We start from the raw sequence: 12,238 nt of genomic DNA on the forward strand, positions 1-12,238 counted from the left end.
TGATTTGATTAAAATGTTAAATAACATGAGCTTATATTTTTGCCTAATTGTACTCTATAGAATTACAACACCGTCCAATTTTCTTAATTTCTTTTAAAAATATTATTTTGAAAACATTTGTTAGTTTACTTTTAAATAACAAGGTTTTTCGCTTTAGTCACACATGTTGCCTACATTTAGAAATAATTAAAAAAAACCAAACAATTTGTTCCATTTTATAGCTCATAATAATTTGTAAGTGGGGATTTATAACTGAAAACTTGAAAGAGCAACATTTGTTTACGTCCTAATATTTACACAGTCACTTACAAAACTCATACATCGGTTACAGTGGTCATACGTACGTTTTATTTAACAGGGTAATAAAAGCAGCTATATTTTGGTATATAAATTTAAGGTATCTCTGTAAATGTGGTCTTTTGTCTGACTCTAAATGTTTTGAAGTCTCATTTCGCCAAAGTTTTGTTGTTTCAGGCTAAACATTACCTCGAGTCCAAATATAAATTCTGATATTGTGATTGTTTTCTGAAAAGTGACATTATACTGTTTTAATACTGCGATGCATTCTGGGAATCAGGAGGGGCATGTTATTTTTTGGGTGGTTTGTTTGGTTTGTTTTTCACTTTTCTGAAAGTTGAGACTGCATACAGATGATATACAGTCCATTGAAAGGATTCTTTTGATAAGAAAACCCACTGTTGGGACTTCCTTAGGAAACTTCTATCCAAAGCCAGCATTTGCTCGGTTAATTTACAAGTTTTGCGGCAAGGTTTAAACACGGATAATAATGCAGTACATTCTTCATGCACTGGAGCAAACAGTAGTGCCAGGGCAGATCCAAGGGGGTGTGTGGTTACGGAAACCCCCAAGGGGTTGGTTGAGGCTACCCTCCCCCCTTTCCATCTGACAAATGTCAAATTATTTACATATTTAATAATGAAAACAAAATTCTTATTTCCTTAATTAATTTTCCAGAAATGATATCACAATGTTTATTTGCAAATTTCCATACATTGCTTCAGGCAGTGGCGTAGCCACCGGGGGGGCGTGGGGGGGGGGGGGGGGGGGTGGGGAGCGACCGCCCCCCATGAAACCTTGTCGCCCCCCCCCCCCCCAGTCGCCCCCCCCCCCTGAGATTTTGAGTTTCTAAAAAAATTATCATTGATCTACATGACGCCATGGGCCCTATTATGTACTACAATGTATCTTTTGCATAGAAAATATTGGTTTAAGTGGTCAGAAATTGCCTCAGATAGCACCACAGAGCATTTAGAATCCAAAATTTTTCGGGGCCCTTAAGCGGGCCCCGAACCCCACGCCTATAGCTCAGAATTCTGGTAGCTGATTCAATGACTCCAACCTCGAAAAACAATGTTCACAAAATTTTCTTATGCCTTTAGCTGAGAAAACCTCGAAAATTATGTTTAAATTATTATCTTTTGTGCTAAGATAATTATTGGTTAAAGTGGTAAGAAATTGCCTCAGATCACACCACAGAGCATCGAAAATCCAATTTTTTTCGGGGCCCTTAAGCGGGCCCCGAACCCCACGCCGTAAGGGCTTCGCGCTTGCATCAGTTATGATCAAGGTATGTCCCCCCTCCCCCACTTTTGAGAAGTGATTGACGCCCCTGCTTGACGCCCCCCCCCCATGAAATGTTCCAGCCCCCCCCCCCAGCGCCCCCCCACTGAAAAATTCCTGGCTACGCCACTGGCTTCAGGCCTCTTCGAACATAATGTAGAGAGTGTATGTACATGTACAAGTTTTTTCAGCATTCAAAAGGGCCCGGGACGTTGAACAATAGAGGACAATAGGATCCACAATTCCCAAAGGTCCACATTTGACGATCGTGTACAAAAAATATGGGAGGTCTTCATAAAAGTTAGAGTACAAACAAAAGTGGGACAATATGGGGTTCACGATTGCAAGTAAATATCACTTGGGTCCAAATTCCCCCTTGAAAAATCCTAGATCTTCCAAAGCAAAGAATGTGTTTGTGAAGTACATTTTGCCATCTAACTTTCAGTCTTTGGAAGCAACCACTCTACAGCTCTGACACCTGGATGTGCCATTGTGAGGTCCCTTATATTACATCGATTTTGAAACGGAACAAGTTTGTTCAGTTCCTTCCGGAAGTCGCGCATTCGCAAGCCCTGATGCTTCTTCACTTTCTCAAATGATGGTACATCCTGGAGTGCGGGTATGCCAAACCCCCCTGCCATGATTTCTGCACGGAGATACTGTAGAAAGTGAGGGGTGCTGTTGTAATATTCGAAGATGTGACAGCCCCACACTGCTTCTGTTGTCTGCCAGTCCTGGGAGTAATCGCAAATCAATTTTTGAATTTGGGGTTCTGGAAGTTGGGTTGGGTTGGCTGCAGGAACATTCGCATAGAACTGCATAATTTCGGTGACAAGGACAGAGAAGCTGTTGCTGGCGTTGAGCAGTGGCTTGAAAATCTGTAGGAGTTTAGCAAATCCATAAAAGTCGGCAAGGTTGGAGGTGAAGATTCGGTCATAGTTGGGCATGTTCAACGTTTGATGATGTTTAGGAAAGTCCAGATAGTTGGCCAAGGAAACATGGATAAGGAGCCTCCCTTGAAGGATGAGGCTCTTGACTTTCTGGAGGAGGTTTGTCACATACTTGTGGTACATCACCATCGGAGAGGTGTGGGATCCAGGGGTGTGCTCTCTTACTCTCAAACAGTCCCATACTATGAAAGGATTCCTCGATGGGGTAATGAGGTATTTGAATAGAAACTTGTCGACCTCTTTCGGCATCTCAGGAGATCTTTCTAGAAGTTGTATGCAACCGTTGGGTGCTATAAGCTTGCTTGCCTCCGGGGCAGTAAGTGTAGGGTTGTCGAATGGTATGTCTCTTTGATTTGCCTCACAAGGTAGGAACAGACCATGCTCAAACCACTTTTCCATCTGTTTTCTATCATTGGCATTCAGACACCTCAAATATCTTGAGCGTTCACCTTTATACTCAATTGGGTCGCTGTTTTCGAACATGTTCTGTCTTTGTTTTCTGAGATTGATAGAGGCTCGATTGTCTCTTCGACATTCCAGTGATTGCCATCCTCTCCAAACAGCGCGCAGATATCTAAGTTCTTCATCCAAGACACTCACCAGTCCTCGTGTGGCATCACTGAGTTGCTGAGCACTCATCTGAATGAGTTCATCCAAGCTTGTCTTGATCAAGTCATACTCTCTCTTGGAAATATGGAGTGAGTACCAGATGGTCGTCAAACTGGAAGCGATGTAGTCAGTGTCTGCAAAGCGAACCAACATGAAGAGAAACAACACGTTCCGTGCCAGCACAAATGGATCCAGATCATTAAGAGTCACGTGAAGCTTTCCCTGGTACTCGGTGGGTAGGGAAGCAGCCGTCAACACTGTGTTGCGAAGCTCTCCGCAACCAGCAGATAAGATATGATATTCTCTATACAGGGTGAGTCAAAAAGAAAGTGAGCCGGAATAAAGATTTGTTTTTCTTAAAAGGCAATTGAATTTCATACACCAATCAAGCATGTCTTTAAAGAGCATATTCTTCCACTCATCTGAAGACAAAAAAGAATTACTGAAATTGATCTATATTTTCAGAAGTTATACATGTTTTACTAAAAGAACCCATTTTTGGAATGCCATTGGAATCTATTAAGCTTAGTGAGAATTACAGATTACACACAAGCATTTAAATATAAATGAGATGTTAAAAATTGAAATCAAGACTGAAACCTTATATTTACTGTCAGATTTTGTGTTTTTGAATATGACGAACAAGTAAATTATGTTTTCCCTGAAATATTGATGGCTATTTTGTATTTTTACCTTTGCAAGTTCTCGTTCTTTTATGGAGGTTGGGAGACATCCATGTTTCAATGTACTCAATGGGTTCATAGAACGGTAAATGATCAGTGGTGGACAGCCGAGTTTTGTGATATTTTTATAATTGAAATATACATAACTTGGGAATAAGTTCCGTGAAATTTTAACAGTTAAAAGTCAATAAGATGTACTTTATCCCTATGTTTTTTTTAATAAAATGGAGTGAGCCAAATATATTACAAATATTTTTCAAATTCGGTCACTTTCGTTTTTGACTCACCTTTTATCTAGCTGTTTATCTCCAACGTTCTTTCCGGACCATTCATTGTTGTCAAGTTGAAGGAAGTCTACTGCCATGGTGTTTCCAAAGTATTCAGGATAATCCCCATAATTAAACCATTCTTGCAATCTGTTAAGTTTCGAAGCTATTTGCTTGATGGACGTCAGAATTTCCCGACATTTTTTCCAGTGTGCTGGAAAGTCACGCCGTTGGCAGTCTGTATTGCAATACCATGCACTGTTACACGCTGAACACTGCAGAAACAGAAAACAAACGTGATTAGCTTTTCATTTTTAGTCATTTTTGCAGATCCAAGAGGACCCACTTAAAGTCCTCTTTGTACCTATCCAGTCTGACTGACCGACCGACTGACAGACCGACCAATTTAGCATAGAATTTTTGCTCTAGTCTGTGACCAATTCTACAAGGCTTGCCTGGTCTTGTTATTGGAAGAAAAAAAGGTTAAAATGGTCCACATGCACGTACGTACCGGCAATGTTTTCCCAGCTTTGCCGCAAGCACTGCACTGTTTCTCCCCAAACATTTCGCACTCCACAGCGCTGTGTCTGATACTGTCCCTGTCTCGACACTGTGTGGAGCAGTATACGGCCATCGGGCATCGGCTGCAAGGCACAGTATGCTCTGGGAGAATTTTTTCACAACGCCAGCAATGTCCAGGCTGTACATCCATGGTGAACGCGTATACTGGTCACTACAAAAAAGAATATGAACAATAAATGGTCACAATTACAGAAACAAATCAAAATTGTTAAACTGTAATGCGCCTATCAATTGTTTCCCCGCCCCCCAGCTGCCCCACCCAAGACGTGGGGATTGTCACTTTTGAAGTGACAAAATCCCCACCCCTCGGGCAAACTTTAAGTGACAATCCCCAACATACATACGTGGGGTGCACTAGTGATTGCCATAGCTATCCCTAAACATGCAGTCCTGAATCCTCCAATTTCAATACAATTTTGCACACCCCCTAGGGGTGTGTGCAAAATCGTATTGAAATTAATACAGATATTATTAGCATCAACAAAACAAAAGTAGTCCACTGTCCCACTACAAATCAAAGTGCATGTGTATCTTCAAAGAGTATAGAATTCACTCACCTTTTTGTGAGAGGAATTGTTTGGTGATTCTTGCTGTGTTATTTGGTCTGCAAAAATGAACTGCCTTTGCTCTGATGAACTTGCTTTGTATGAACTAATTTCGCAGATTGCACATCATCGTATTGCACATCCAGCCAGGGAATTCCCCAATCTGATTGCACATTTAGAGAATTCCCAGTACAAGCAAATGCGGATTAATGATTAACTCGTAAGTTAATAACCAAACTGTTCATTAAATATCATAAGCCCATTGTGTTGAATCAACTATAAGTTCCTTCAAGAGAGGGCGCTGAATCTGTACACAACTGGTTTATATTTTATTTTTGGTGGTCCCTCCCTGAGCCTGCATCTTTGTACCTCACGGACAGACAGACAGCCCGACTGACTGACAGACTGTTGTTGGCCAGTGGAGAGCCTATCCTGGCAGTGCTTTTGAATTGGATTACCTCTTAATAGGCTAAATCCAGCCCAGTTGTGTGTTCGCCAGATGCTCGAAAAAGACTTCCAGTAAATCCATTCCAACTTTGTGCACTCTCGGGGTCCAGCTTTGCTAACCTCGTCTAGAATTTGAGTTCTCACAATTTCATTTGATAGAGTTTGGAATCACTTTTCAAATTACATTTAGGAATTGATAAATGACAACTAATGTAGAAGCGCACATGGAATATTAAAGTGGATTTTTTTTCTTCAAAGAATATGATTATTCAAATAATCCATTCTGTACAGTGCACTATATATACATTTATTGGCTTTTAATTGATAATTTATATACAGATTAGTTACAGAAGGTGCTCAACTTATAAGAACTTATAAGAAGTGGTGCGTCGCCGCACCACTTTTTGGACAAGCTCCATACCAGAAACCGGAAATTTTTTTTTTTTGGATTAACACAAGCTTATATTTTTGCCTTATTGTACTCTATAGAATTACAACACCGTCCAATTTTCTTCATTTTTTTAAAATATTATTTTGAGAACATTTGTTAGTTTACTTTTAAATAACAAGGTTTTTCACTTTAGTCACACATGTTGCCTACAATATAGAAATATATTGTCAATAATTAAAAAAAGAACAAATAATTTGTTCCATTTTATAGCTCATAATAATTTGTAAGTGGGGATTTATGACTAAAAGCTTGAAGAAGCAACATTTGTATACGTCCTAATATTTACACAATCAATCACTAAACTCATACATCGGTTACAGTGGTCATGCATGTACACCGTACTGTATTTAAAGGGATGTGCATGCCTTTGCTTTTGCTGCAATTTTCAGAAATAAATGGATTTGGAGGATTCGTCTGTTTTAGCAAATATTGTTAAACTGACTTGTTTCACGTTTTGGGCCTGTAGATGCTGGAAAAACCAAGAAAACCAATCATGTTCTTGTAGTCTGGTTCCCTGACCCACTTAAGATGAAACAGAGAAATTTATAGACTTTTGAGGATTGTAAGGTCAGAGAATCAGTCTGGCAGGTTTGTGTACCCCTCTTCTTATTCCAATTTAGTGCCAACTTCACAATTGAAGACTATACGGCACTTCACGTGTGTAATCAATTGCAAGGAAAATGCGGCCGGAACACTGTTATGAAAAATTCGGAGCAGTTTTTGAAAAAAGCCAGTTTTCTCAAACGCTGGTCGGCCGACCAGCATATTGGAAAAATACAAATTTTCTTGAAAATGTCAGCACACCAGGAGACATGATTTTACAGGATGCTTTAGACTGTCATTCCCTAACAACCCAGTGAGGTATTTTGTGATAAGTTGATCATTTTGTTTTTTTGATGTTTGCAAATGTTGTATCTTCCCTTTAACAGGGTAATAAAAGGAGCTATATAATATTTTGGTGTATTAATTTTAGGTACCTGATGCGTGGTCTTTTTCTGACTTTAAATGTTTTGAAGTCTCATTTCGCCAACACTTGTTGTTTTAGACTACACATTACCTTGAGTCCCAAGATAAATTCTGATGTTGTTGTGATTTGTTTTCTGCAAGGAATTATACCGTTTATTGCATGCTGACAATCAGGAGGGGCATGTTGGTTATTTTGGGGTGTTTTGTTTGGTTTGTTTATAGCTGGAGTTACCCAGCCCTGAGTTTTATCATTGGGTTGTCTATTAGGAGACAACCCAATGATAAAACTCAGGGCTGGGTAACTCCAGCTAGTTTGTTTATCACTTTTCTGAAAGTTGAGACTGCATACAGTGTCCAATGTTAAGGATTCTTTCTAATTATTATTATTTCTAGTTATTTCTAATAAGAAAAATCCACCATTGCGACTTCCTTAGGACAATTCTAGGTCCAAATTAAAGCCTTAGCCAGCATTTGCTCAGTTATTATTTACAAGTTGTGCAGCAAGGATAATAATGGTGCACCCAGCATTTGGTTTTGGGGGGGGGGGCTCACAATTTTTTAATTTTTTTTTTGGGGGGGGGACTATTTTGACGTTGGTGGCACCACTTACCCCCAAATTTATTTATACTACTCGAAAAATAGGCCACATACATCACCAAGGTCAAATAGTGGGACTAAAAAAAAATAATCCCCCCCCTAAAAAAATTGACAACCTGGGGGGAGGGGGGGCTCAAGCCCCCCGAGGGGCCCCCCCCCCCCCCCCCACCCCTTGGGTGCGCCACTGAGCAAGGAGATATAAATTCAATATTGGGTTTTGCCTAGCCCCATAAATGTGGCCAATTTACTGGATATACCTCGGTAAATAAAGGCCACACTTGGAACATGTATAAAAACATGTAGAACTTTGTCAAATTTTGATTTTCACTTTTAGGCTTTGTTTGTAATTGAATTTTGCTTTAGAAGCATACTCGCCATCTTTATAGGATATTTAAAAAAGGGCTGCCTTTTTCAGATGTCTATTTTACGTGTAATTTCATGTTGAAATTTTGATACGTAATTGTGTGCAAACGAATCTGGAAATTACACGAAAAATAGACGTCTGACAAATGCAGCACTTTTTTTTTATCCTATAAATATAGTCAGTATGCTTCGTAAGCAAAAATAAACTACAAACAAAGCCTAATTGTGAAAATCAAAATTTTACAAAGTTCTACATGTTCGGGTACATGTTCCAAGTGTGGCCTTTATTTACGGAGGTAGTCCAGTAAATTGGCCACTTTTATGGGGCTAGAGTTTGCCCTTCACCAACTTATATTTGATGGTTCGTCTGTAGTATAGTAAGCAGGAGGTCGTGGGTTCACATGTATTGAGCATTATGAACATGGATAATAATACAACACAGTCTTCATCTGAACTGCACCAAAAGTAGTGCAATGGCAAATCCAAGGGGGTTGGTTGGGGCTCCACCCCCCCCCCCCCCCACCTCCCCTACTCCCTTTCTGTATGAACATTGCAATGTTAAATTATTTACATGTTACTAGAAGCAAATCCTAAGTTTCCAGATATGACATCACAATGTTTTGCAAATCTTAATTCATTGATTCTGGACTGTTGGCTCTCGAACATAATATACAGAGCATATACACGTGCGTTCACTTGTATTGAACATTATGAACATGGACGACAATGCAGTACATTCCTTATGCAATGCAGCAAACAGTAGCACAAGGGCAGATCGGGAGGGGGGGGGTGGTTAGGGCTACCCCAAGAGGTTGGTTTGGGCTATCGCCCCGGCCCCCCCCCTTCTATCTGACAAATGTTAAGTTATTCAAATATCATTGGAAACAACTTCAAATTTCCTTAATTAAGATTCCTAAAATGACATCAAAATGTTTCTCAAATCTTACTTCATTGCTTCAGGCCTAGCTGTTTTCTCTCTCGAACATCATCTAGTGCTTGTCCAAATTCCCTCTTAAAAAATCCTAGATCTTCCAAAACAGTTTGTGTGTGTGTGAAGTATATTTTCTGTCTAACTTTCAGTCTTCGGAAGCAACCACTCTACAGCTCTGCCACCTGCGTTCACTAGTGTGAGGTCCCTTTCATTCACTCGATACTGAAATGGAACGAGTTTGTTCAGTTCCTTCCGGAAGTCGCGCATTCGCATGCCCTGACACTTCTTCACACTGTCAAACGATGGTACATCCTTGAGTGCCGGTATGTGAAACCCCCCTGCCATGATATCTGCACGGAGATACTGGAGAAAGCAGTGTAAGGCACTGTAATCCAAGGTCTCGTGTTGTTCTCCTTTTGTTTTCTGAAGTTCCCATGGGTTAGGTGCAGCATTTTCACGGAATCCCATCACCTCGGTGACGATGACAGAGTAGCTGTTGCTGGCGTTGAGCAGTGGCTTGAAAATCTGAAGAAGTTTAGCGAATCCATCATAGTCAGCAAGGTTGGAGGTGAAGATTCGGTCATAGCTGGGCATTTTCAGGGTTTGATGATGTTTAGGAAAGGCCAGATAGTTGGCCAAGGAGACATGGATGAGAAGCCTTTTTTGACGGATGAGGCTCCTGCCTTTCTGGAGGAGGTTTGTCACATACTTGTGGTACGTCACCATCGGAGAGGAGTCGGATCCAGGGGTGATGTGCTCTCTTACTCTCAAACAGTCCCACACTGCAAAGGGCATCCTTTTGGGACTAATGAGGTATTTGAATTGTAACTTGTCGACCTCTTTCGGCATCTCAGGAGATCTTTCCAGAAGTTGTACGCAACCGTTGGGTGCTATAAGCTTGCTTGCCTCTGGGGCAGTAAGTGTAGGGTTGTCGAATGGTATGTCTCTTTGATTTGCCTCACAAGGTAGGAACAGACCATGCTCAAACCACTTTTCCATCTGCTTTCTATCATTTGCATTCAGACACCTCAAATATGCTGAGCGTTCAACCTTAAAAAAATTGTCACTGTTCTCAAACATTTTCTGTCTTTGTTTTCTGAGATTGATAGAGGCTGGATTGCCTCTTCGACATTCCAGTGATTGCCATCCTCTCCAAACATGGCGAAGATATCTAAGTTCTTCATCCAAGACACTCACCAGTCCTCTTGTGGCATCACTGAGTTGCTGAGCACTCATCTGAATGAGTTCATCCAAGCTTGTCTTGATCAAGTCGAACTCTCTCTTGGAAATATGGAGTGAGTACCAGATGGTCGTCAAACTAGAAGCAATGTAGTCAGTGTCTGCAAAACGAACCAACATGAAGAGAAACAGCACGTTCCTTGCAAGAACAAATGGATCCAGATCATTAAGAGTCACATGAAGCTTTCCCTGGTACTCAGAGGGCAGGGAAGCAGCCGTCAACACTGTGTTGCGCAGGTCTCCGCAACCAGCAGATAAGACGCGGTAGTCCCTATCTCGCCGTTGCTCCTCAACTTTCTTTCCGGACCATTCATTGTTGCCAAGTCGAAGGAAGTCTACCGCAATGGTGTTCCCAAAGTATTCGGGATAATCGCCATACCCTATTACCAATCTGGTCAGATACTTCGATATTTCCTTGATGGTGGACAGAACTTCCCGACATGTTGTTTTGTGCAATGGAAAGTCACGCCGTTGACAGTCTGCATTGCAATACCATGCATTGTTGCATGCTGAACACTGCAGAAACAGAACAAAACATTAACACAATTTGCTTTTCATGTTTTAGCTTTTCATGTCTTTTTGCCGATCCGAGAGGACCCTTAATGTCCTCTTTGTACCTATCCAGTCTGACTTACTGACTGACCAACCGACAGACCGACCGACCAACCATCCGACCATTTGACTGACCAACCAACCAACACTTGTGACAGACTTGATGAAGGCTGGTGAAGAGAACCGGCCTACATCCTTTGAACCGTGTACGAACCTGACTCGATTGACGAACCACACACACAAAGCATCTTGAAAATTTCACATTGCAACAGGGCTTGACATAACAGCCCATGCGCATCGGTGGAAACAAAATAGCTGTTCTGAAAACTGTAAGGCAATGTACCATACGTGTGCAATTCATGGCGCTAGGTGCTGATCCACCGTACAGTTGGGTTGAATCAAGTCGATGAAGATCAAACTGATTTTTAGCCTTCTTGGGCCCAGTTTCTTTGCTGCAAAATCAATCGCTTTGTCCACGCAGTCAATTTTTTTTTTAATCCAACAAAACTAACAGGATTGCTTGCAAGCTGTATAGAAACGTGGCTTAGAAAACTGCAGTAGGCCTATACGTGCAAAAACCAGACATACGTCACGCACGCATGCAAATGCACACTTGATTCTAGGAATTTCCCGAGCAGAAATTAACACAAAGTTTCCAAGACGTCCTTTGTGGAGTGTTGGTGAGTTTTGTTAAGGGTACCCACTTCGTAGTGAATTGCTGCCCAGTCCAATAACCCATGCGCGCTGAAACATGGCACCGCTATACCTGGAGTTTTTGACCCATCCCTAAATTTTATCATTGGGTTGTCAACCCAATGATAAAATTTAGAGCTGGGTAACTCCAGCTAGCACCACTAAGGACGTCTAGATTTAGCATATAGAATTGGTGCTCGGGACCAGCTTTTATTGCCTGCATGGTCTTTTTTTTTTATTACAAAAAAGAAAAATGAAATGTCAACCAGCAACCTACCACCAGTGTTTTCCCAGGTTTGTCGCAGGTGCTGCATATTTTCTCCTCGAACATTTCGCACTCCACAGTGCTGTGTCTATTGCTGTCCTTTACTTGGCACTGAGTGGAGCAGTATACGGCCATCGGGCATCGGCTGCAAGGCACAGTGTGCTCTGGGAGAATTTTCTCCTCACAACGCCAGCAATGTCCAGGCTGTACATCCATGGTGATCTCTGAATGTAATCACTGCAAAAATTATTAATAATAGAAACAAATTAATAATACATACATTTTTTTAAATGTTAATTTCAGAAATATCTGAATATTGTATAAATATATCGTCACCGGTTTCACGAAGGGACGGGCATGTGGATTTTGAAGAAATTTTTTTTTCGAGATAATCGCAAGAGAAGTTTCTCCGTTTTTAAAACAGCAAAACTACTACTTTGCAACAACTTTATGCAATAAGGAAACCTTGACGTAATTCTTTGATAGGTAAACTTTAATTTGAACCCAATACTTATAAT

At 40.9% G+C, this 12,238-nt stretch overlaps 2 protein-coding genes across 2 annotated transcripts; both read right to left on the reverse strand.

Moving 5' to 3' along the window:
• Positions 1 to 1,761: 1,761 nt before the first annotated feature.
• On the reverse strand, positions 1,762 to 4,886 carry LOC119736924. The gene is made up of 3 exons (XM_038210951.1): positions 4,601 to 4,886; positions 4,111 to 4,364; positions 1,762 to 3,444 (listed from the first exon to the last, which is right to left on the reverse strand). The coding sequence occupies exons 1-3, from the start codon at positions 4,799 to 4,801 to the stop codon at positions 2,016 to 2,018; spliced, it is 1,884 nt and encodes a 627-aa protein (XP_038066879.1). The 5' UTR covers positions 4,802 to 4,886; the 3' UTR covers positions 1,762 to 2,015.
• A 3,713-nt stretch (positions 4,887 to 8,599) lies between these two features.
• Positions 8,600 to 11,937, reverse strand: LOC119736402. Its single transcript, XM_038210422.1, has 2 exons — positions 11,733 to 11,937; positions 8,600 to 10,726 (listed from the first exon to the last, which is right to left on the reverse strand). The coding sequence occupies exons 1-2, from the start codon at positions 11,934 to 11,936 to the stop codon at positions 9,110 to 9,112; spliced, it is 1,821 nt and encodes a 606-aa protein (XP_038066350.1). The 5' UTR covers position 11,937; the 3' UTR covers positions 8,600 to 9,109.
• Between the last annotated feature and the right edge of the window lie 301 nt (positions 11,938 to 12,238).

The sequence above is a fragment of the Patiria miniata genome, unplaced genomic scaffold (genome assembly GCF_015706575.1).
Source record: "Patiria miniata isolate m_02_andy unplaced genomic scaffold, ASM1570657v1 HiC_scaffold_3, whole genome shotgun sequence".
NCBI classification, from domain to species: Eukaryota; Metazoa; Echinodermata; class Asteroidea; order Valvatida; family Asterinidae; genus Patiria; species Patiria miniata.